Source organism: Branchiostoma floridae, chromosome 14 (assembly GCF_000003815.2).
Source record: "Branchiostoma floridae strain S238N-H82 chromosome 14, Bfl_VNyyK, whole genome shotgun sequence".
Taxonomy (NCBI): Eukaryota; Metazoa; Chordata; class Leptocardii; order Amphioxiformes; family Branchiostomatidae; genus Branchiostoma; species Branchiostoma floridae.
This window is the reverse complement of record NC_049992.1, coordinates 1,123,627-1,149,495: the sequence shown is the minus strand read 5'-3', so window position 1 is coordinate 1,149,495 and position 25,869 is coordinate 1,123,627. Positions and strand designations below refer to the sequence as shown.

The following is a 25,869-nucleotide window of genomic DNA, read 5'->3' as shown; positions in this document are numbered from 1 at the left end:
TTATGCCCCATCTGTAGCTCTTTCTCTGTCTTTTTTTCTTTCCCTCTCTCTCTCTCTCTCCCTCTCTCTCTCCTTCTCTCTCTCTCTCTCATTCTCTCTCTCTCTCTGTCTCTTCTTGTATTTCCCTCTCTTTCTCTCTCTCCCTGTCTCCCTCTCGTTTTTTTTTGCTGGCTTTTATTCTCACCCATGTCATCTCTTCTGTCTCTCTTTCTCATCCTGTCTCTATCCTCTCTCTTTGTCTCTCTATCCATTTATTTTCGTAAGTATGTGTGTGAGTGTGTGTGTGTGTGTGTGTGTGTGTGAGTGTGTGTGTGTGTGTGTGTGTGTGTGAGTGTGTGTGTGTGTGTGTGTGTGTGTGTGTGTGTGTGTGTGTGTGTTCATCTTTTTTGTGGCATTTACAAAGTTTGTTTGACTGACAACTCGTTTCCTTGCATTGACAACTGTCCTTTCCATTCTGTCTTTCAATCTCTTTATAGTTTCTCTCTTAGTGTCATGTTTTCGCTCCGCGCTGTTTACTAAAATTTTCAAATTTACCTGATTTATATTCTGTATTCTTATTGTTATTATTGCGTATACTTTCGTCAATTTCCTAAGAGTGAAGTAGTCACACAGAGTGATCACTAACTTCTGTCCTTGTGAGATAAACTATTCCCGGATCAGAGCGCACGTGAAGGCCAGAACGTCACGGTGACACTTAGTCTCCAAGCAGACCCTACGGTGCCTTAGAAATAGTATCAAAGCTGGCAAGGCACCCCCGCTTGACTCCCTTAGCCGGCTATCTCCCTTTGGCCGGCTATACTCCTTTGCCAGCTTTGATACTATTTCTAAGGCACCGTAGGGTCTGCTTGGAGACTAGGTGACACTCAGGCAGACACGGCCGTTGACTTCTGGACTCCAGGAATCTATTTGCACGTGTCTGTCATGTATCCTTCTACACTTCTCAAGGTGTCCTGAATTTTCCTTAAAGACCCGATCTTCACCTTTGACCCGGAGATGTCAACATTCGATGAGTTCGTCCTTGAGTGAGGCAAAGATTTTCGCAGGAATGTGGCGATGGTTTGAGCCTAATGATGACCACTTCTATCCGCGGTGGAGGTCGCGATCCTCTCAGAGGTGAAGAAAAGGCCCCGCAGACTCGTCTCCGAACAGATGAACTTGTCGTGGTTATCGCGTGGTATATCCTTAATTTCCAGGCAGACCCTACAGTACGATAAGATAGTATCAAAGCTGGCAGAGGAGTGAAGCCGGCCTAGTAGTCTGTATGCTCCAGTGCCCGCCTGACTCCCTTAGGCCGGATATACTCCCTGGCCAGCTTTGATACTATCTTATGGCACCGTAGCATCTGCTTGGAGACTAGTCTCTCCTGGGTTATCTCGTGGTCTCTCCTGTTCATGTATTCCCACGAATCTCTCTCATGGTACGCGCTTACAGTGGGCGACCCTCCCACGAGGAGCCTATAGTTTACATTGCATCTCTGTTTAGTAGTGAATGTAGTAAAAACATTGCAGTAAAAACAAATGTGGACCGCTAAGACGGGGTCGGATGCTTACGTCTGCTTGGAGAAAAGCGCAAATGATCTCGAACCAGTTTGGCTCAAACAACCTTGATGACAGTCGACCAATGGATCTAACGGGCGGTGCCCCAACACGGTACGCTTTTTCTTGCGCTCAAACTCATGGCGGTCCATCGCTAGTTGCCTGAGAGTGGTCAAATTTTGATGACTGAATTTTTTACTCATAGATTTGAACAACATACTTGAATAAGAAATACATTCATGTGGTTCATGAACCTTTCGCGCTGCGTGTTACAAGCGGCAAACACTGAGAGACGATTTCGTGTATGTAACCTTCCAATTTTGTGCTACGCTGGACAGTGTGCCTAACTCGGTACGCTTTTTTTATATTTTGCTCTCTTCAGAAGTAAGTGGTGAATTTAAGTACACAGAAAAAAATCAATAGTATGATATTTTAGCTTTCTTTTGACAGTAAAATCGTGACTGTATGTACTTCTTGTCTCACATGAGGAAGGCTGTACCTAGAACAATCCAGCTGATGTTTTATGGGCAATGGGCTGAATGCACTGATTGTGAATGCCCGACTAAAAAAACATTACGAAAAAACGACACCGCCAACATCAACAAAACTCTGTCTGATTATATGAAAATATCATCTACATCTCTCCGTCAAGTCTTATTTTCATAGACAGCACGAATCATTTGTTACAGTCAAATAAATCTTTGGAGCGTTCTCTAGTCTGCCACCTTCACGGCCACACTCCCTTGGGAGTACAATGGTGGCAATGCTTATGTCGCTTCCTTTTGGTTGCTTTTCTACTCAACAAACATTTGAAGACCCATATTCATAGTGTTTTATGGAGCTTTATTTATGTGTATCATGGCAGTTGTATGACTGCTTGGATGAGTTCGTATAGTTAGCGACACGAGCCGCCAATACGCAGAGGCCGGTGACCGCAGTGATTCAGCACTGTCAACATTACTGTTAGAATTCTGCTCTTAAAAAAACATGAAGTAAATATGTTAGAGTATACTTGGAATGCAAATTAAAGCTGTGTGCATGGACTTGGTTTATTTACCTTTGTAATCAGCATAGTCAGTGGCAACAAACACGGTGTACTTATGGATAATAAGATCAGCAAAAAATCCGTACCGTCTTACGACGGGAACCGTCTTAGGGCGGCCCCCGTTATACGTTCACTGGTCGTGACAGAGAGGACAGACGCTATGTACAGTATTTACAGGTTCATTGTACCGGGAACCCCCTAGCTATTTTCGACAAGCACAATGAACAGTGGAACACGGCTTAACGCCTAAGGACTGCAACCCTTTCCAGTAGCGTGCGCGTTGGGGGAGTGACACAGCCGATCGCGAGATTCGAACTCATGACTTATTGATCCAGATAGAGGCAGGGTTGCTTACCACTCGGACGTACCACCCGGAAACTACTAGAAATACTTGATTTCGAAAGCCGCAAAACAGGCGTAACACGTAGACTGAGCCGAACCTTTATATCTGCTCGGAGATATCCCCGGTGATGACCTTGATGGAGGCGTACTGTGAGAAGCCTGTACGTGACCTTGAAGGTTCGGTAATGATTTACAGGATCTTATCTGACCTTGTCTGCTCTTAAGGAACCCCTAATGTGCCCCTGAGACACAAGGTCACGCTAAATCAGCCCCAGTGGTCTTCTTCATAGCTACTGGCCAGATACTGTGTCATGTTGGTAGTAAACATGGTTAGGCCAAAGCAATTAAATATTAGGGGTGACATCCTCTACAGACCAATAAGATAATGAGTTAGGGCGAAAGGCAACAAGATGGGTAAAAGAAATAAAATGTCAAACTTAGACACCATAAATGTGAAGTGACAGAACATAATATCACAGACAACAAGTGTAATGGGAGTGACGCTAATGTGGTACCAGGGCTTTAGTCAGCTCGAATGTTTTTTTTTCCGTCAGCTAATTCCAATCGTCGTGAAAGCCTCGAAAATTAATTTTCCCTATGACACTAAATGTTGCCATTGAGACCTTGAAAAACCGGTTTTAATGAGATTATCGTATGCGAAAGAGCGCCGACACACATTGGCAACAATCATAAAAATAGCAAAACAAACAGTGTGTGGCTTTCACAGCCGTGGACAGCGTCCCCAAGCCGCCAGTAGCTTCCACCGAGGATTTTTGCCCTTCAAAGTTGCCGGATTGCTTTTAAAATTTTTCCGTCAGACGCAGCAAATTTCCTTCAATTGACTGAAAAACGGACGCTGGCTAGAGCCCTGTGTGGTACACTTATCACTTACCAAGTTAGCAACAGTTACTGCATTCATGGTACCACATTGGTGCACGTTCACAACCATCTAACTAGTCTCACTTCTACCGCCACAGTACCTCGCAAGTGGCATTGACGAAAGATATGTTATCTGAAACGTCTGACCGTTTCCGAAATCATACCCAGTTGCTTGAATTTTTGGCGTACACATGTATTGAGTTGAAGATATTTCCACAGTGCGCGTTATTCTCCGTAACACTAGAATCTGTGTAACACTAGAATCCCTGCTGTATCTGTATCTATATAGCCGGTATAACCGCCGTTCGGCGTAACACACCAGCTTTGCAGGCACGCGGCGCGGCAGCAGCTGGTTATATTACACCGAACGACTCGTTACCCCTAACTTTTGCACATCTATCTGCAAGCGTTCTTTAAAACTACCAAGAGAAGATGCCCCTACTGTACTTGGTGATAACAAGTTCCACTCTACGATAGTTCTGGGAAAGTACGAATTTTTGAACACATCAATCCTAGGTTGGTAACTCTGGTATTTGAAGGCATGACTGTTTCTTGTTCTTTTTTGAGCTGGTATTAGATACTTATCCGTTGGTACGTCCACCAGTTTATTGGTCATTTTGTACATCATGGAAAGTCTGGACATTTTCCTTCTGTCTTCAAGTGACATCCACTGCAAATCTGTTTTCATTTTGGTAACACTATCACAGTATGGCAATCCTAATATCACAAAACAGCTCGGTTTCATTTGGTGCATAGGTTTCAATCGTAATTGTTGAATATATAACGTGACCCATTGACTTCCAGAATGTCAATTAGCCATAGCTAGATAAAGACACAAAAATCAAAAGTAAACCTTTGACACTATCTGCTTTGATATTCTATTTTGGCAAATAATACATTACTTCAAAAAACTTTGTGTACATTATTGTGTGACCTCTCGATTCCCGTGACAGGTTGTCGGTAGACCGAATGAGAGGTTCTTAAGGTCAAATGACAAATAGCATAAGTGACACAGAACAACAACAAACAAAAGTTCACATCTAAAGCTGTACATGTATTGCGTTTTTAGGTATCAATCAACACAAAACGTTAACGTACTAATGAAAGACTCGTTTCCTTCAGGATTCCTTTTTAAGAATTAAATATCACTTTTCTTGCATCATATTCGTGGTCACACACGTTACCATGGTGACATGACGTCATGTATACCATATGAATGGCCCCCGGACCACCAGTCACAAAAGTATCAGGATGTTGGGAAACAAAAACCCACTTCGTGACGCTCTTCACGTCCTCCAGAACCTGTCGGGTTATTATGTTCACAAGCGCCATAATCCGCGACAAATCCTCGTGAAATTCAAGTGCTCTTCATCGTCTACAATATTCGTGCGGTCTGTGTTTTTTTTTCTGGTTCTGGTTGTCAGATTTTTTTTCTCTTTCTTTCTTTCTTGTTGCAGAAGACAAATCGCGAAGTTGTTTATTTTAGCCATGTTGAAATGATGCCGGGTGGTTGTTGGTGGATTGGTGTTGTTATTGTCAGCCTTGTCGCCAACCTGATATCAGTTACAGGTAGGAAAAATTTCCTTTTCATACCTAGTAAGGTTAAAACCGAAATGGCGTAACAGAATTCCTTTAAAGTTACGCGAATGACTTAACTACGTCTATCCGAAAAAAAATTGCGTAACATACATGTATAGCTGTACTCATGAGTAATATATATCTGCATTTAAAAACTTTATATCCAGAGATGTCAAGTCAACAGGTATAGGCTGTAATTTTGCACTTTGTTTATTTCGTGTTGTCATTTATTACAACGGAGGATAATTTTTTATTGTAAGTCAACAGTTGTCGTGACTGGAAGTTTTTTTCTTGTTTCTTTTCCCTCAGATGCAGTCATGGACGTGACATTGGTTATTGACCCTTTTATTGAGGAGTACAACGATAGGTTTGTTTGTTTGTTTGTTCGTTTGTTTGTTTGTGCCTTTATTTAAACTCAATATGTGAGGAACAGGCTGGTGTTTTTATTATTTGGTCTGAGAGTAAGGGACATTCGATCAGGGCAGCCCAACTAGCAATGGCTACAACACACAATACACAGTATACAGCGAAATATTCATTAAACTAACATTTGTTACCTTTGCCACCAAGTTTTGTTTTAGATAGCGTTACGTTTGTAGCTTAGTTGGTTCGTTTCTGGATTTGTTTCTTAGTCCAAGTGTTTGTGGTTTCCTGGCAGTACAATTCAAGAAGCCATTGATGGATTACTATGATATTTAATGTGTATGCAGGTGTTGGCGAAGCAAAGCTAGTTACCTCCATGAAATGTCATGGAGGTTATATTTTACCCCGCGTTTGTGTGTGTGTGTGTGTGTCTGTGTGTGTGTAAACAAGATAACTCAAGAACGGCTGGGTGGATTGGTTTCATACTTGGTGTGTTGGTAGGGTGTGGTGAAAGCTGGAAATGATTAGATTTTGGGCCCCCTAGCGGCTCCCCTTGGTACTGCAGCGCAACTTCCGGTTTTGCTATTTCGGTGTTCTGAACATGCTATGGTCACGATTTTTGAGTATTAGATAGCTCTTGTGCTCAGGAAGAAATGACATAAGTTTGGGCCCCCTAGCGTCTAGTTTGGGGATAGCAGAGGCATTTTTGTCAAAAACTTCTGAAGACGATAACTCAAGAAGGGAACAACGGATTTTCATGATTTTTGGTATGTAGGTACCTCGGACAATATTGTGCAAAATGAAATACAAATTATGCAAAATAGGAGCAAATTTGCATAATTAATGACGACATTCAATCATAGCAGCTTTTTCTATGTATCTCTTGTCTTGGACGTGATATGGTCTTGAAATTTGGGTGGTAGATAGCTTTCGGTGTCATAACAAAGTGGGGCAAGTTTCAGCTCCCTAACATTTAATTTGGGAACTGCAGGGGCGTTTTTGTCAAGACATTCCAAAGAGGATAACTGCAGAAAGGATTGACGGATTGGCATCATATTAGGCATGCGGGTACCTTAGGCAAAGATGTTCATAATGATATACATGTTATGCAAGTGAGGACTTAATTTGCATAATTAATGAGGAAATTGTATAATTCCATTGTTTTCAATAACTGGACCTCAATAAATGTAACACATGTTAATTATGATAGGTGGAATATAAGCAGATACCAAATATGGTAATGAGGAACTTATTTGCATAATTTATGTAAAAATTGCAAAACCGCTTCATGATTAATAATGGGAATTTTATAATTGTAACATGTGTACGTTTGTCAATGATAAACAACACCATGCATAAATTATGTTAATGTCTTAGTCAACTGCATGAAATTTACAAAAGCTCTAAATTTTCATGGAGGTATGAGGTCGCCGAACTCTAGTTCGGATATGAATCTTGAGGATCCATTCATTCATTCATTCATTCATTCATTCATTCATTCATTCATTCATTCATTCATTCATTCTTTCTTTCTTTCTTTCTTTCTTTCTTTCTTTCTTCCATCCATTCATTCATTCATTCATTTATCCCTCAGGACCTATCTAAAGTGCGTAACAGATGAAGAAGTTTATGACATCAATTTCGGGCCAGTGGTGAGTATAGTTTGCTTTTTGTTGTTCTATTCACTGTAGGCCATATATATATTCACTGTTTGAAAACATGTATACGGATGACGTTCATGCGTTCACGACTATACACACTTCCAATTGGCATGGCTCAAATTCAGGTGTATATTATTCAAAATCTGCTCTAAAGCCCTTTATCAATGTTCAACACAAAAACGTCATTGTTGTCTTTTCCCCACTTTCCTTTCTTGTATCTAATTAAGCTCTGTAACGTTAATAACCAGATGCAGCAGTTGGGCCTCACTCGGACTGAATTCTTGAAGCTTTTTAAACCGTAAGCCCCAAATTCAGCCTCAGTCTTAAAATAATTGGAGTGGTCGCATTATCCTTATCGGTCATTTCCGCACAAGAAGTGCACCGTGACCTTGAAAATGAAATTCAAGATGGCGGCTTCATTAGAAACATGATCAGGGGAGTTCCCGTCATCCCCTGGGCGTAAACTAACAGATGGTGACGCGCGAATTTAGAAGAACCTCTGTGCTACCCTGTGTGCAAATGTTTTAGCACAAAAAGTTTATAATGACCTTGAAAATAAAATTCAAGATGGTGGTCACATCAGTGAACATGATCATGGAAGTACCCAGGATTCCCTGTGCATAAACATACAGATTAAGCGACGTCGGATAGTCCTAATACACGAAAGGTGCATCGTGACCTTGAAAAAGCTCAAAATGGCGGATGATTGCCTGAAACATGATCAGGGGAATACCTAGAATCCCCTGTGTGTGAACTGATAGATGGTAACGTCAAATCGAAGAACAGTTCTTTGTGTCACTGCGTGCGAATTCTTTAACACAAAAAAGTTGAACATGACCTTGACAAAAAAACTCCGGGCTTATTAGAAACATGGTAGGGGAGTTCCCATGATCCCCCGCTTAGTAGATAGCGACTTCCGATAGAAGAATGATTAACTGTGCCACCCTGCGTGTGAACGTTTTTACCTTGACACGGCGTCTTGACCTTGACACAGCTAGAGACGCAACAGGAGTCGTTCTACGGGCTGACCTCTGACCAGACCGTGGTGGGTGACGTGTGGCCGGAGGGGTACCGGGGCGCCATGTTCTGGTTCCGCCAGGCCGCAGGGGACGCGCGCGTCGGGGCGTTCTACTGTGACGTCACAGGCAGAGGGGGCAAGGAAAGGGTCACAGGGGTCAAGATGAAACCTGGAGGTGGGGGTTTCTGTTTGTTCGTTTATTTGTTTCATTAGAGTGTTAAATTAGGGATCTTACTGCGATGTTACAGACGGATGAGAAAGGAAAGGGTGGCTGCAGTCAGTACCAAACCTGGAGGCAAAATACCACGAAAAGATTGTGAAAAGGTATCAAAGAAAAATATACAAAGCGGTAAAATTGTTCCCGCCCTGTAATTTAGGTCCCATATAAACACAGGACAAAGTAAGCGTGAAAATGCTGTCTGTTGGTGTCAAAAATTATTATTTTTTGTTTATTATTGCAATTGTATACATGTATTGTTCTCAAAAAAGTCTTCCCTTTAATGTACGTAAAAACACCATACAGATCTCTAGACTAGTTTTTATTTTACATTTATACGTATTTCTTTCATTTAACATGGTTACCAGAAGTAACATTAACATATTTCTTTCATTTAACATGGTTACCAGAAGTAACATTAACATATTTCTTTCATTTAACATGGTTACCAGAAGTAACATTAACATAATATATTTCTTTCATTTAACATGGTTACCAGAAGTAACATTAACATAATATGATAAAACAGAATAAAATCTTACAGCCTGAATCCTTTCTCTAACGCTTGTCACTCCTCCCAGCGCGCATCCAACCTGTGCTGCTCACTGCCACTGTTTCGGCGGGAGAGTCCGTGAACTTGAACATGACCTCCTTAGCGCCTGCCGACAGGATAGAGTGGAGAAAGGACGGAGACATTCTTACTGGGGCCGGTAAGAAGTCTAAAGTGTACCTGTATTTAGTCTGCATGGCCTCTTGAAATATACGGAGGTATGGTATACACCTGCCACAGCACACATATTAGGTATTGCTGTACTGCTGTACTATCAAAAACCGCTAGATGACGCTGATATAAGGCATTTCTGACACATTCTTACTGCAGCCGGTAAGTAATTTTAAGTGTGCCCGATACTATTTGCACAACCCACTTGAAATATAAGGAGGCATAGCTTACATTGTGTATGCACCTGCAAAAGACTCATCGGTATTGCGACACTTCTTGCAAAAACCGCTAGATGACGCTTTTAGTGTTTATCTGCAACGGTGCAACGATTTTGTTGTGTGTGTGGGGGGGGGGGGGGTGAACTACATAACTGAAGTAGGTCTTCGTATACATGCAAAGCTAGCTCACGTTTATTCGGTTTTAAATACTGCAGTATTTTGAAGATATTCCTATCTGAAACCTCTGCCCGTCGGTTAAAACATGTCCCCAAACACCCTGTTTTTAAAATCGACGGATAAAAGTTACCCAGTGGATAATGGTGAACTAGCGTTATGTCTTACTGAAACGCCATGAAGTCTTCCTTGTTTCTCCAGACGCGCTGCAGTTGAGACTTGATGACGTCAGAGTGGAAGACTCGGGGATCTACGAATCTTATTACGTCACTAACGGGACGGAGGGAGGGGAGCGCGCACGCGCAGAGCAGGGCATCATGAGATTACTAGTCAGAGGTGAGACGGGGGGCGTTTTTCATTACCATTGTTTATCATCATTTTATATCATTGTCATCATCAACAACATCGTCATCTTTTGTTACCATGTTTATCATTTTCTGCCACTAACATTATCTCCATTATCATCAACAACATTTTCAGCATTAGCATTTTTATTATTGATATACGAGCACCTTCCTGTGCTCTTGTGCTCCATGTGATCGCATATAGAAGACATATCTTCCACATAAGTTCACCATAGGCATTCTGAATCCTGCTATATTGTACCGTATACGCGTAACGTCTTCCACACACAAAAGATATCTTAGGTAGTTTTCATCATGATAGTATACATGGTGATGGTCCAGCATTCAGGCTACATGGGAGATAGCTGAGTTGTTGAGACTTTGGCTGTTTGAACGTTGGCCTTGCTTCGAACCTTGAAATTACAACTTTATTACAACAAAATTAGTCTGCAGACTGAGAATTTTCTTTTTTTTTTCCTTTACCTTAGCCTGTCCAGTAGGTCTGTGGGGGGACGAGTGCAGTATGAAGTGCCCCACGTGTTTTAATGGCGGGGTGTGCCACCCCAGAACGGGGGTGTGTGTCTGTCCGCCGGGATTCAACGGCCCAATCTGCGAGAAAGGTACGTGAAGGAAAAACAGATTCCACTTCTTAAAAGGACAACGTTCTTATCTAATAAGATTGATAAAGATCTGCGTACACAAGAGAAAACTCTTACCAAGAAGCCTTCCTCTGATCATTCTCAAGTTGAAATTGCCTTCGTTACGTGCCATTAAAGGAAATGTGACGTCAGAAACGGGTCTGGAAGCCCATGTCGGCCCCCGTCTCGGCTGAGGATGGTGGGAGGGCCTAATGTATATGGCTTCGTTCACCCTATTTTAGAATATAATCATTAAAGTGTAAATTGCCGTCGCATAAGGATTTCCATTCGAACATTCTTACCTGTGATTCGACGGCATCGGGAATTTATACCCACGTGACTTTGTCGTTAGAATTCTGCCATGCTGGATACTTAAACCTATCTGCCCACCCCGCCCCCCCTACTACCAGCCTGCGGTCCCAACAGGTACGGGAAGAAGTGTAACTTGAGATGTCACCTGGATTTCTCCGGTCAGTCGGACCCTGAGGACGGCTGTGCGCACCTGACCTTCTGTCTGCCCGACCCGTATGGCTGTTCCTGTGCCCCGGGGTACTTCGGGCTGAAGTGCTCGGAAGGTACGTGTTTGTTTGTTTGTTTGTTTGTTTGTTTGTTTGTTTGTTTGCGCACCTGACGCTCTGCCTGCCCGACCCGTATGGCTCCTCGGGGTACTTGGGGCTAAAGTGCTCGGAAGGTACGTGTGTGTTTGTTTGTTTGTTTGTTTGTTTGTTTGTTTGTTTGTTTGCGCACCTAACCTGTCTGCCCGACCCTTACGGCTGCTCCTGTGCTGCGGGGTACTTCGGGCTGAAGTGCTCGGAAGGTACGTGTTTGTTTGTTTCTTTGTTTGTTTGTTTGTTTGTTTGTTTGTTTGCGCACCTGACGTTCTGTCTGCCCGACCCGTAAGGCTTCTCCTGCGCCCCGGGGTATTTGGGGCTGAAGTGCTCGGATGGTAGGTGTTTGTTTGTTTGTTAGTTTGTTTATCGGTTTGTTTGTTGATTTGCGCACCTGACCTTTGGCCTGTTCTGACGATAGGCGTGACGAAGGCCCCCGAACTGACTTGACGAGGCCTCAGGTAGCCGTATAAGGCAAACGTCGACTGAAGAACAGACTTTTGTTCAGCCTGGAGTCCATTCTTGTTCACTTTGATAGAAGTGGCCTTTTTTACACCGCGAAGTTTACTTCCTTTCTATCTGTTTTAAGCCTTTTATCCCCGGCCGGTTGCAGATTAATAGATTGATTGATTGATTGATTGATTGATTGATTGATTGGCTGATTGGTGGATTGATATTTTTCTAGCGTGTCCGGCCGGCACGTTCGGGGCCGGCTGCTGCCTGACGTGCCACTGCGCGGGCGGGGTGAGCTGTAACCGCTTCACCGGACAGTGCCCGGCCGAGTGCGCGCCGGGATACCTGGGGACAAACTGTCAGATAGGTGCGTGAAGAATTCCCTGTCCGTATGGACCCACATAGGGTTGTGCCAATCTCCGTTTTCCTAGCCCTTGGGCCACATAGTGCCACACACTTTGCTCTGGCGATGTAAAGTGATGATGTACTTTGTATATCTGTGCCGTTTGGCGATTGGGCCACATAGGCTTCCTCCACCCCACCCCCACCCCCGGGGGTTTCTTGTTCTATACAGAGTGTAGGGTAGGGACCTACGCCCGCGGGTATGGGTGTGTGTGTAAAGGGGGGGGGGGGGCACTGTAACTGGGGGAAAACGGGTTTGCTTGTTTGCTTAACTTTTTACCCCCGAAAAAAGGGTAAGGCAAGGACGTACCCCCCCAGGGGGGGTGTGTGTGTGTGTGCCCCCCCCCCCCTGTGTGTGTGTGTGTGTTTGTGTGCCTGTGAAAAAACTTGGGGGTTTGTTTGCTTATTTGTTTACCCCCCCACAAAGAGTAAAGGGGGGACCTACGGCCCCCAGTGTTAGGGTCAGGGTATTTATGCCGACGGGTTTGTTTAAGGGTTTTTTTGTTTGTTTGTTTGTTTGTTTCACCTCCCTATAGAGTGTAAAGCGGGGACGTACGGCCCGCAGTGCGAGGGTCAGTGTAACTGTCATGGCGGCGTGACCTGTAACATCGTGGACGGCTCTTGTCCGGAAGGCTGTCCGGAGGGTTACATGGGGCCTGACTGCCAGGGTAGGGGAGAAGTTTTATCAGGAATTGTGGACTTATTACCTTTACGAATACTGCTTTATGTTTCTGAGGTAGATATGGAACTACAGCAGCGCACACACACACACACACAGACACACACAGATACACGCACACACAGACACACACGCACACACACACACATACACACACACACACACGCACACACACACACACACACAGATACACGCACACACAGACACAGACACACGCACACACACACATCACACAGACACACACGCACACACAGACACACAGACACACACATACACACACACACACACACACACACACACACACACAGATACACGCACACACAGACACAGACACACGCACACACACACATCACACAGACACACACGCACACACAGACACACAGACACACACATACACACACACACACACACACACACACAGATACATACAAACACACAAATACACACATATACCGATATATATATAGGTATGAAAAAAGGGACATGCAAAAACACACAAGAAAACTTGTCCTATCTTCTGTCAACCCACGTACACTTTTCACACGAATCAGTAAGCCAAACGCAAGAACACTGACAAAAGCAGATTTTTAGATAATACGAGACACTTTTGTTGACATTTGATCGTAGATTCGGAAAGAAAGAACGAATTTTTTTCCATTACGTGTTCTGTGGAGTTCTGCCGCCTAGTGCGACACCTATCGGCGCACGCCGGTAATGCATTAGTTACATGATGTCATATGTGTTCAGCCCCTGCTTGTGCCACCCGTGCCAGTATGGCGGCACCTATCGGTACACACCGGTACTGCATTAGTTATATGATGCCATACTTGTTGAGCCCCTGCAGATGTGAAGGGCTGCCCCCTATCGGCACACGCCGGTACTGCAGTAGTTATATGATGCCATATTTGTTGAGCCCCTGCAGATGTGAACGGCTGCCTGTCCCACCCGTGCCAGTACGGCGGCACCTATCGGCACACATCGATACTGCAGTAGTTATATGTTGCCATATTTGTTGAGCCCCTGCAGTACGGCGGCACCTATCGGCACACATCGGTACTGCAGTAGTTATATGATGCCATATTTGTTGAGCCCCTGCAGATGTGAACGGCTGCCTGTCCCACCCGTGCCAGTACGGCAGCACCTATCGGCACACATCGATACTGCAGTAGTTATATGTTGCCATATTTGTTGAGCCCCTGCAGTACGGCGGCACCTATCGGCACACATCGGTACTGCAGTAGTTATATGATGCCATATTTATTGAGTCCCTGCAGATATGAACGGCTGCCCCCTATCGGCACACGCCGGTACTGCATTAGTTATATGATGCCGTATTTGTTGAGCCCCTGCAGATGTGAACGGCGGCACCTAACGGCACACGCCGGTACTGCATTAGTTATATGATGCCGTATTTGTTGAGCCCCTGCAGATGTGAACGGCTGCCTGTCCCACCCGTGCCAGTACGGCGGCGCCTATCCGCACACACCGGTACTGCATTAGTTATACGTTGCCATATTTGTTGAGCCCCTGCAGATGTGAACGGCTGCCTGTCCCACCCGTGCCAGTATGGCGGTACCTGTCACCACACACCGGTACTGCATTAGTTATATGATGCCATATTTGTTGAGCCCCTGCCTGTCCCACCCGTGCCAGTACGGCAGCACCTATCGGCACACATCGATACTGCAGTAGTTATATGTTGCCATATTTGTTGAGCCCCTGCAGATGTGAACGGCTGCTTGTCCCACCCGTGCCAGTACGGCAGCACCTGCCACCCTATCGGCACACAGCGGTATTACTGCAGATGTACGGACGGCTACATCTCCAGGGACTGCGATCCCAGTGAGTCTAAGTATCTATTGTATGGGATGTTTCCCATGGTGTCGGGGTGCCGGTGTGTCTGTCTCTTGGTCTGTCTCTCTCTCGGGGGGGGGGTGTTAATAGGAAGGGGGGTGTGTGTTGGTGTGTGTGTGTGTGTGTGTGTGTGTGTGTGTATGTGTGTGTATGTGTGGACCGCATATATGACGGTTCTTTACGTTTTGGAACGCATTGTCATCAGCGACACCTAGCAGCAGTATGGAATAATGCCAGGTAGTACTATTGGGTATTGCCCTAAGGAAGTTGACAAACCATCGACTGTTAATTGTATGTCTTGGATGTGTATAAAGAGCTTGTTTATTCAGTGATTCATTCTACAACCTGATCAAATTTTTCATGGATCCATTCCTTCCTTTTATTCCGCCCGTTAACGCCATGTCGCCCTCGACATTTTTGCTGTTTACAGTTTTACTGTCTGACCGCTTATAACTTAAAATGAATAGATGAATAGCTAACCTTGTAGCACGTACTTTGAACTTTACTTATTACCACACGTACTAACTGACTGCCTGTACTTGTTCCAGACGAGATCCGGCCGCCGCCCCGCCCCGACCCCTGCACCAGTCGGCCATGTCGGAACGGCGGAGTCTGCGTCTCCGACGGGCCGACCTTCAGCTGCGTCTGCGCAGACGGTTACCATGGCGACGTGTGTCAGATTGTCGTCCGACGACCAGCTCCAACAGGTGGGTGGCGGGAAGTTACTGTTATCGCCATAGAAACGGTTACCGTGGCGACGTGTGTCAGACTGTCGTCCGACGGCCGACTCCAACAGGTGTGTGGCGGGAAATTACTGTATTTCTCGCCATAGAAACGGTTACCGTGGCGACGTGTGCCAGAATGTCGTCCGATGGCTGTCTGCAACAGTTGGTGAGAAGTTACAGGTAACTTCGCCATGGCGACGGTAGCCATGGTGATCTTTACAAGACCACCATCTTACGCAGCAAAGAAGGCAAAGCAAATACAAATTGGTACAAGTGTGACATAAACACAGATTTATTATTCGATTTAAATGGCAATATATATTTATCTAATTGAAATTACAACAAGGAATACATTCATTTTGGAAGCTTTTGTCAAGAATTTCTGAGTAGGATGTCTCCGTTATTAGCCGTGAACAGACAAGAGATATTCTTCATTTCTGTTCGCTCCAGACCCTCCGGAAGCCGAGCCGTCCTTCCTGCTCCACCGCGTGGCGATCCCGGTTGTCCTGTCCGTCATGTTCGGGATCGTCTTCGTCGCCGTCTTAAGACGCTGTAGCGACAAGGCAGACTTCCAAGTGTCCCCGGAGGAACCTGAAGACAAAGTAGAACGTTTCGCTACAAGCGACGAAGACGACGAAGACGAGGGTTTTGAATTCGACGACGAAGGTCTCGGGCCGTCCGTGGAGAACAGTTTCGTCATAGAGAACCATGAGGTACAAAACTATGTGGAATCCGGCGTGGAGCCGGTGGATGTTCCTCCTATTGTACAACAAGGGAAAGTTCAAGACATTCCGCCAAAGAACTCTCTATCGGAAAGAAGCTGTCGGAAAGAAGATGGTTGTCACAGATTAAGAAAGTGGCCTTAAAGCTGAGAAGACATAGATCTTTAGAGAGGTTTTAATCTTATTGAGAAAAGCAATTACAGTCATTATGAATATGTGTTTGACCAACCTATTTTTAACCATCTTAGAAATGTGCTAATGTTAGCAATAGCCAACACATACTTATTGTAGTCCATGATAATGTTCTACGATGATATAATGTTCTTTTAACCAATCACATTTAAGAAAAAAGAAGAGCATTTGCATAAAAAAACGTCCATGTATGTTGTATAAAATGATTGATATGTTGATATAGACTGTTATGGCGTTGTTGTGGGAATGATTATACAAAAGAGTGAAAAGTTTCATCTTGAGTCTAACCTACAGACGATCTAGGTCAACCTGAGTCATAAGGTTGGAAGTTATCGATCCATAGTTATCAATCATTTGTCGTTTATTGATCGGTGATATTCTCGTCACCATAGCCAAGAGCTACCCTTTGATTCGGCAATGCGTCATGCACGCTTAAACACGTAACGAGCATGCTGATTGGACGAGAAGGATTTCAGGAGCTTTCATCTGCCAATGAGAGCACTCGAGACCGGATTATCACGGAAAGGTCTTATGTGTTGCAGAAATCTACGACGTAAGAATTTGGTGTTGTTGAAATTTTGTTTAGTTAGTAACGTCACGTACGTTGTGTTATATTTCAATGATTTGATGACGGCCACGTCATGATGCACTTATGTACTTTTGAGAAGGATTCTGGAATAAAATACGCCAAGTACAGCCTGTGTTTCTTTGATTTAGTAAGATTATTCTGCGCAGTAATCTACTACAGTGGATCAGCAAATCCCTTACGAACGATTTAAAAACGACCGCTAATCCGCCCTTGAATTTCTGTAATCCTATCATTATGGGACTATAGTGCAGGGTGTAAAAACATGATTAAAATGAACCAAGCTCCAAAAACTCTAAATAAAAATCGTACTTTGGCTTTGAAATTCTTTTAGCGATCTTTCATATTTCTGACAGTGGCAGCCTCCGAAAAAAAGGAAAATCGTTCACTTTGTACAGTTGCATTTTTAAGGAATGTTCTTTGCCTGGGTTTAACGTTAAATTTTTACTTATCAAAGTAATCTAATAACATATTTCTATTAGTATCATATTGTCTATTTCCACCAAAGATCGCTGCCCCAAAAGTGTAAAGATTTGTTGTATTGCGAAAGAAGTTATTGCAGTTGCGCATATCCGGTTGTACGTAATGTAGTCCCTAGTACAAGCGATTTATAACGTAATGGTAGAAAGAAAAAAGACAGGGAATTAAAGTATATAGTTTGTAAGACTAGCACAATGTTTTGGATCTGGTAAAATTTGCTAACATTTGACATGGAAAACTGCCATTATCTAACGTTTGCAGGCCAAATAGCAGTTATTCAAGCAACTGGATATGATTTCGAAAACAGTCATCCGTTTCACGCAGCGTCCACCAATTTTTTTTAGTTTTGAGTTACACTGGGGAATGGAGTGGATCGCTGACCATTTCCAAATCATATCCAGTTGTCTGATTACTAGTAACTGCTAATTGGCGTGTCTTATTTCGAGGGTGTCTAATCTTCATGGACCTCACGGTCCAGCCAAACCAGGTTGTTTTCTCGCGCGCGTCCATGCGGCACGGAGCCCTCTTGAGCCCGCAGAAATGTCCCCGCCCCCCGAGCACACTGAAGAGCGCTCGAGACGCGGATATGGTAACGAATCACTGCGCACGGGCTCACGTAGTGCCACTTGTGCGGACCCTCCAGCCCAAGTGCCGCGTGACTCACGGTACGGAGTCTTCAGAAGGCCGTTATATCGCGAACCAGTCACCCGGGGCCTGCCTCACTCACTCACACGCCTCAACACAAAATGGCGGCGATATCTTGGTCCTCCTTTCTTTTACTCACGTCTTGTGTGCTGCATTTGGCAGGTAGGTGTTTTTTTTTTTAAAAGACGTTCTTAGTTTCGTCAGGTGCGTTCGATTTTGCGATCTTGTTAGGATGGAGAGGGCTCAGATTTAATCAGACGCGCAAACAAGGTCAACTAAGTGGATTTTCCGTCTGACTGAGAAAACAACTCGAGAAGACGGCACAAAAGCTACGATTGCGTGGATGTGTAATCTTTCCTCTAAATCTTCGTTTGTGGTTCTGTTTAAGGGATAAAATCAAATACTCTGTTGAAAACATCAGCAATTCTTGTACCTAAATCTTGTGCCTTGTGTTAAACGTTTTGTTAAACCTCATCTCATCTCATGTGTAGTTTTCATAGAATATTAGATAATATATCAAATTGTTGATGACTAACAAATTTAATTTCGGATACGAACAAGACGAAAAATGTTTGGGAAGATGTACGATATATCCATACCTTTATCGTACACATATGAAAGGTAACGAGGCGGATTTGAAGGCATTTGATATGCTCTTCGCTTCTTGAAGAGGGTGGCGGCAACCAGAAGATGTTAGCAGTAGAACTTCTGCAATTTCAGCTCCTCCTGGACTGTAATATATACAAGATTAAAGCCTTGATGTTTCCCACATAGAATGTAGCGTATTCTTGCTGGCTACTAGTTTCTTTAGGAAGCGCAGGTTTTTTTTCTATTTATCTATTTCATTTTGGTGACTCGTGGTTGCTGATTTTCAAGGCGACCCAGGTGACAAGAGATAAAATCGCCTGGCAAAACTATACATAATTAACATAATGGAAACTAAGAGAATTGTACAATGAAATTGATGAACTGATAATTACGAATAATATAAGTTCTAGATGTGAGCACGATGAACACTTTCTCCACATACGCTCCTAGCAACCACATTCTAACAACCCCTCGATTTGACAGTATGTTAAAAAAGTAAAACATTTTTACGCTTTGTGTATTACGTCGTCTTTTCAGTCTTATATTCCTATTTTACATGATAGTCTAATGACGAAATTAAGACTTACAAACATCCAATTGAGGTCGCAGGTAAGTCGCAGATAGGTCGCATGTAGGTCTCAGTGCGATCACCGTCAGGTGGAATGGGTCTGAACTTCAGTATCAGCAAGGTCCGTCGTCAAAACAAACCGTACAAATACCTCGTGATTCCGATCGACAAGAATAAAGGGAACCTCTCGAGTCCTTGATGTTGATACTTGTCTCTAATTACCGTAAGAGCACTTGATCCAACTCGCGCGCTCTCACGGAAATGCGTGAGTGTGTCGGTGTGGTTTTTGTTGTTCCCAGCGGTGGTGTCGGACAAGTGATTTTTGGTCACCAGCTCTTGATACATGGGAGGACGTGAAATCACATGTAGCACCGCGAAACCACTTGTTCAGACAATACAACCTGCCAGTCGAGAGGAAACTGATTTTGGGTATTGCTATTTCTAGAAACGTCACTACATTCAAACGTATGAAACGGAGAACCCAAACTTCGTTTTGATGCCGTAATCTAGAATTCAAATTCCAAACGAAACAAAAAGTGTTCTAATAAATTTTCTGCCATAGTTTGTCACGCCTATGCATCTCAAACTGGTTTTGATTTTTTCTTTGAGACCGAGATTGCCTAATCTGTTAAGAGTACTTGGGGAATTAAGTAGAATTATACTGGGTGCTTTTTGATGCGTGTGGGACTAGTGGGTTCTTTATAGAGCAATGTTAAAGTAGTATGCATGCATTACTACCTAATACCAATATCCATCGAAAAATACACTCCCCTAAGTTAGGGACTCATTGAACGCTAGTTCACCTTTATCCGCGGGGCAACATATATATGTGGTATTAAAACACAGGGTATTTTATGAATATCAACTCGTTTCAAACTGCAATATTCAAAAATCATTCTTGTTTCAAAATATAGCAGTTTCAAACCACTTGATATCCTAAATACCATATTTGTAAGTACAACGGTTATAGGTTACCCCGCGGAAAAAGGTGAACTAGCGTTAAGCCCTGCCATGTTATTTTCCAGCCCCCTACCCGGACCTGGTGCTGGTGTATAACGGTTATAGGTTACCCCCCGGATAAAAGTGAACTAGCGTTAACCCCTGCCATGTTATTTTCCAGCCTCCTACCCGTACCTGGTCCTGGTGTACAACGGTTATAGGTTACCCCGCGGATAAAGGTAAACCGGCGTTAACCCCTGACATGTTTTCCAGCCCCCTACCTTGGCCTGGTCCTGGTGTATAACGGTTATAGGTTACCCCGCGGATAAAAGTGAACCAGCGTTAACCCCTGCCATGTTATTTTCCGGCCCCCTACCCGGACCTGGTGCTGGTGTGTAACGGTTATAGGTTACCCCGCGGATAAAGGTAAACTAGTGTTAACCCCTGTTATGTTTTCTCCAGCCCCCTACCCGGACCTGGTGCTGGTGTATAACGGTTATAGGTTACCCCCCGGATAAAAGTGAACTACCGTTAACCCCTGCCATGTTTTCTCCAGCCCCCTACCCGGACCTGGTCCTGGTGAACCGCTACCCGTACGTACAGGATGACGGGACGGCGGAGATGTACTGCGTCTCGAACTATGCAGATCGCGGTCAGTTCCGTTATGTGCTGTCTAATAGTGAAATAATGATGTTGTTATCTATCATTTGACATGTTGGAACAAATGCAACATATAGCAGAACGTCCAATCATTGTAATCGCCGAAATCTTAAATTTTGGGGATCAATATAATGTGACTTCAATAATGTATAACTTGTGTCTCAGTCACACACACCTACACGCACATACACAGACACACAAACAAAAACAAACACACACACACACACACACGCACGCACACGCACACACACACACACACACTCATGCACACACACGCAAAGACACACACACGTACACACACACTCACAAACATACACACCTGTCACACACGTACACACACACACACACACAAACACACACTCACTCACACACACACACACACACACACACACACACACACACACACATACACGCGCGCGTATACTAATACATGTGTATTCTTATACAGACCTGAACTGGAACCTGCTGCCGACTCTGGGCAGGGACGCCCAGGAAATGATTGACAACCAGGACCGTTGGCTCAGCGGAGGAGCGTACGTACAACATTATCATTTCCTCTGTAAACAGGGGTGTTGTTTTTAAGTGTTGTGTCGGACTATCTGTAGCTGTGTTAGCGCATACAAGGCACGTCAGGGACAATGGCAGAAAGTTACTAATAGGTAAAAGGTCAATGGATAAGTTTTTCCTTACTACATATTACCGCTGTTTGCACCAACCCGCGCCGGGCCGGGGAATGATACCTACCTTCAACCAGCTATGACCCGTTGCTCACGTCATACGTTCGTAATGTCACGTGTTTTGACTAATCGGGTCATCAATGATTGAACTGAATTGAATTGAAGTTCCTTGAAGACTTTGTGAAAAGTTTATCAGTCCGACATTTTTTTGTTGGAAAGTAGCCAATTGTTTACAGGTTGATTCATTTTTTTTTCAACCCAGTTTAATTTCTTTGCTTTTTTCTTTTAACCCAGAGTGCCCTCGACGTTCGCCATGACAGGCCGACTGTTCGGCATCAACGCGGACGCGGAGGGCTTCCGCGCAGGCGCGTGGAACTGCTCGGACGACGGACAGGGTTATGGGTCATGGGTCATCGGGGTCACCAACTTCCGAAGCAGTAAGTAGTAGTAGTAGTAGCAGTAGTAGTAATAGTTACTGTAGTAGTATGTAGTAGTAATAGTGGTAGCAGTGGAAGAACTAGAACTGAGTTCACATGCGCATATCCCGGTGGAGATTGCGATCTGGTAAATTTGCAGATTCTGCAAGCAAACATTCCGATTGACAGTCGACAGAAGATCAGATTATTGATGAATGTGATAAGACGGTCTCCAATGTTTAACTCCTCTCATTTCAAGTGACATGAAAAAAAGTTGATCAGTTCTGTCTTTAAAGGGAATATCTTCAAATCGACAGACTCCGATCGTGATCTCTTCTGGTAGAATCGGCGATTCTGTCATCGGACTTCAATGACTACTCAACATGCATGAATTATGCTAATTTAATGACGTCATCGGCCCAAATCCAAGATGGTGGACCATATACGATTTTATATCTTCTTCTCGGGTCACCACTTTAGTTGCTGCACTGCATATTTCAATCAACGTGACATGTTATTTTTTCTACAGCCATCATCAAGCCTTTCAAAGTGACGCAGACAGTTAACGAGGGTGAGCGCGGCGTGGAACTCATCATGAACCAGACGGTTCCTGAGGCCATCACAAAAAGGTAAACTTTTCTTCTGCAGCCAGAGGGTTTCTCCATTCTGTCCAGAGCTAATCGAAGACGAATATCACTTTATGGTTGTATGTCCCAAATATTCCGATATACGCAATTCTCTATACAGAAGGCTGTCATTTTGTACACAAGGATTTATCCAAATGGACCTGAAGTGCAAATTCAGATACATAATGACATGTGACAATCCCTGCATGGCAGATATAGGAAAATATATCAAAGAAGGTTTTGACATTAGAAATTCCCCAAATGATTGTAAAAGCCTCTAATGATTGTAAGAAACTTATCCCATACTACAACTCCTGTATTAGTTAGATAAGCCATACTTTGTACCTCGTACAATTGTTGTGCAATAAAGTTATGTATGACGTATGTTTCTAAATGAAACTTAAGTATGAAATTTACCAAATGGAAAAACTAAAACTTGTAGCCATGCTATGAAGCTGGCGTGAACCTTCTAGCTGAGTAAATTCGGTGTCATGCTGTACGCAATCGTCAAATAAAGAATTATTTTTCGGAAAACTTTTACTTTGAAAATAGATCTTCTTCAGGGGGAACCATATTCCAAACGTGGTCCGGACTTCGGACACCCAGGCCTCTGGGTCTCATCTGTTTCTCTTTCTCTATCTGTCTGTCTGTCTGACGGTCTCTCTGTATCTCTGTTTCTCTAAAGTGGAAACGACTATTTTTCGGAAAACTGTAACTTTCACAAACACCTTTTTTTTGCAGATGGAACCGAGGTCCAAACGTGATCGGGAGCTCGGACACCCTGGCGCTGAACCTGGACGCGAAGCGCGGAGGGAACACCATCGAGCAGTTCGTGAGTCCGGGGCGCGGAGTCTTGGACTGCTACCAGCAAGGCCAGCGGGAGGACCCCACCCGGGCCGGCATCATGCGGGTCATCGTCAGATGTAAGTCTGGGGACTGAACAAACTAGCAAACTGCCAGCAGGTATCAACTCACAAAAACTTAAAGCCTCCCATCAGGGGCTAAAGGTGGCATCGTTACGAATAGGGAAATCTGGAGGACCTCTGCAGGGCCGGCATCATGCGGGTCATCGTGAGATGTAAGTCTGGGGGGTGACAAAACTAGCCTCTGAGCAAATTGCAAGCAAGATGTTTATTAGAAATAAGTGGTTCATAGGCAGGTATCAACTGACGAAAACCAATTTTAAAGGGGACAATAGAGGGGGAAAATCTGCTGGACCCTAACAAAGGCCGGCATCATGCGAGTCATCGTCAGGTGTAAGTCTAGTGGCTGACAAAACTAGCTTGTGAGCAAACTGAAAGCAGGATGTAAGCAAACTAGCTTGTTTTCTATCACAAATAAGGTAAAGATGGTAAAGCGAGAGCGAGACAGGGAAATCTGCAGGACCCCACCAAGGTCGACAAAATGGTTAGATGTAAACCTCTTCATTTCCCAAGCGCACAAGATCGGTAGCATGACAGAATTTAAACCCCAGGACCTCTGGGTTCTGGGCCAAATCCTCTGGCTCTGCAGTTGCCCTCACTCCCAGATATGATATATTGGAGATACATACACACACACGTGTATCTTTTACATCTTTCCCATGATGAAGGGTCCTTGTGGTTGCCTTAACGAGACATAATTGCCCTTTACTGGTATCCATTATAATAGCTAAACAAAACCCGATAGCCGGTGTTACCAGGCAGTTCGTGAGTCAGAGAGGCGCCGAATCCGGCACCGCGGTAGAGCTGCTATTGTAATGGACATCACAAGCATGTTTTGGAGAGTTATACACGTGTATTTTCTTCATATTTGTCGCGATGAAGTGGCCCTTGTGGCTGCTTGGATGGACACTTTTCTACTATCAATTACAGTCGAATAAAGAGTTATAGCTGGTGTTACCAGGTTATTTGCTTGTCAGAAAGTTAGAAAATCCGGGAATGATATATGATACAAACCCACAAAGCAGCGATCGTCAAGTGTCATTCAAGTCGGTAAATGGCAAATATGAGGATTGGAAATGATTACTACACTTGAATATGAATCCCAATCGAATAAAGGGTGATAGTTCGTGTCACTAGGTACTTTGCTTACAGGAAAAGGCGAGGATCCGGGACTCTGGTTAAGTATGTATCAGGATATCCCACAAAACAGCAACTGTCCGACTATCTAGTGTCGTTAGCCGTTATTACCACACAAACGAACAAGCTTTTAGACTAGAGTAGATACATGCTATTTTGTTCTATGTACATTATTTGTTTGTGCCTTTCCATGTTACCTGCAATTAACTCTCGGGCAGGAACTCGCAATAAACTATTATCATCAACTACCTTATAATAGAGATGTGGAAGTATGGAGATGTTGAGTACTAACCATGCTGATCCCCGTTGCGGATGTTAGCGTGTCCGGAGGGAAAGTTCGGCGGCGGCTGTACGGAGGACTGCCCGAGGTGCTACAACGGCGGCATGTGCCATGACGAGACGGGGGAGTGTATCTGCCCTCCAGGATTTAAGGGCCGCAACTGCGAAGAACGTGAGTCTGATTTCCGATTCTTACGTCTTATTTGTATCTTAAACATCTCGGGTTTGAGGTTGTTTTCCAGGTTACAGTGCTTGGATGCTTGGATGTTTTACTTAAAACACCGTATGAACTCAAGAACTAATACTTGTGACATTAAGATATTTCATGTCAAGCACTAGGCCTAGGGTTCTGCATTTGTCCTAGTTGCCAAGCCCTGGAAGACAACACCCTTAAATATACCTTACCTTGTGGAGGTGGCAAGACTGAAAGCGTCTCTAGGGGAATGACCATTGCATGGAGCTGATATTCTGTACATGTGCCTGTCTGTCTGTCTGTCTGTCTGTCTGTCCGTCTGTCTGTCTGTCTGCCTATGTGCCTGCCTGTCTGTCTGTCTGCCTATCTGTCTGTTTGTATGTCTGTCTGTCTGCCTATCTGTCTGCCTGTCTGTCTGTCTGTCTGTCTGCCTGCCTGTCTGTCTGTCTGTCTGTATAACACGTTACCTTACCTTACCCAGCTTGCGGAGGGAACAAGTTCGGAGTGAACTGTACGCACGACTGTAAGCTCCCCAGCGGGACGACCAGTGTATGGAGCTGTTGTTCTGTACATGTGTCTGTCTGTCTGTGTGCATGTCTGTCTGTCTGTCTGTCTGTCTGTCTGTATAACACGTTACCTTACCTTACCTTACCCAGCTTGCGGAGGGAACAAGTTCGGAGTGAACTGTACACACGACTGTAAGCGCCCCCAGCGGGACGACCAGTGCATGGAGCTGCTGTTCTGTACACGTGTCTGTCTGTCTGTCTGTCTGTCTGTCTGTCTG

General features: G+C 44.2%; 1 protein-coding gene across 1 annotated transcript; it reads left to right on the top strand.

Moving 5' to 3' along the window:
* Window positions 1–5,206: 5,206 nt before the first annotated feature.
* LOC118430812 lies at window positions 5,207–25,768 on the top strand. Its single transcript, XM_035841836.1, has 22 exons — window positions 5,207–5,370; window positions 5,689–5,746; window positions 7,337–7,394; window positions 8,398–8,596; window positions 9,220–9,348; window positions 9,953–10,087; window positions 10,584–10,715; window positions 11,144–11,308; window positions 12,027–12,161; window positions 12,733–12,890; window positions 13,623–13,674; window positions 14,601–14,717; window positions 15,278–15,436; window positions 15,905–16,291; window positions 20,731–20,826; window positions 21,283–21,367; window positions 21,806–21,948; window positions 22,457–22,556; window positions 23,295–23,476; window positions 24,933–25,064; window positions 25,567–25,634; window positions 25,742–25,768. Exons 1-22 carry the CDS (start codon window positions 5,298–5,300, stop codon window positions 25,766–25,768), a joined length of 2,790 nt encoding a protein of 929 aa, XP_035697729.1. The 5' UTR covers window positions 5,207–5,297.
* Window positions 25,769–25,869: the final 101 nt, after the last annotated feature.

Bases quoted from the DNA above. Each gene is read 5' to 3' on its own strand.
- LOC118430812 (XM_035841836.1), top strand. From the start codon at position 5,298: ATGATGCCGGGTGGTTGTTGGTGGATTGGTGTTGTTATTGTCAGCCTT. The intron at 5,747-7,336 runs GTTTGTTTGTTT...TTTATCCCTCAG, and splicing joins ATTGAGGAGTACAACGATAG to GACCTATCTAAAGTGCGTAA. The intron at 8,597-9,219 runs GTGGGGGTTTCT...CACTCCTCCCAG, and splicing joins GGTCAAGATGAAACCTGGAG to CGCGCATCCAACCTGTGCTG.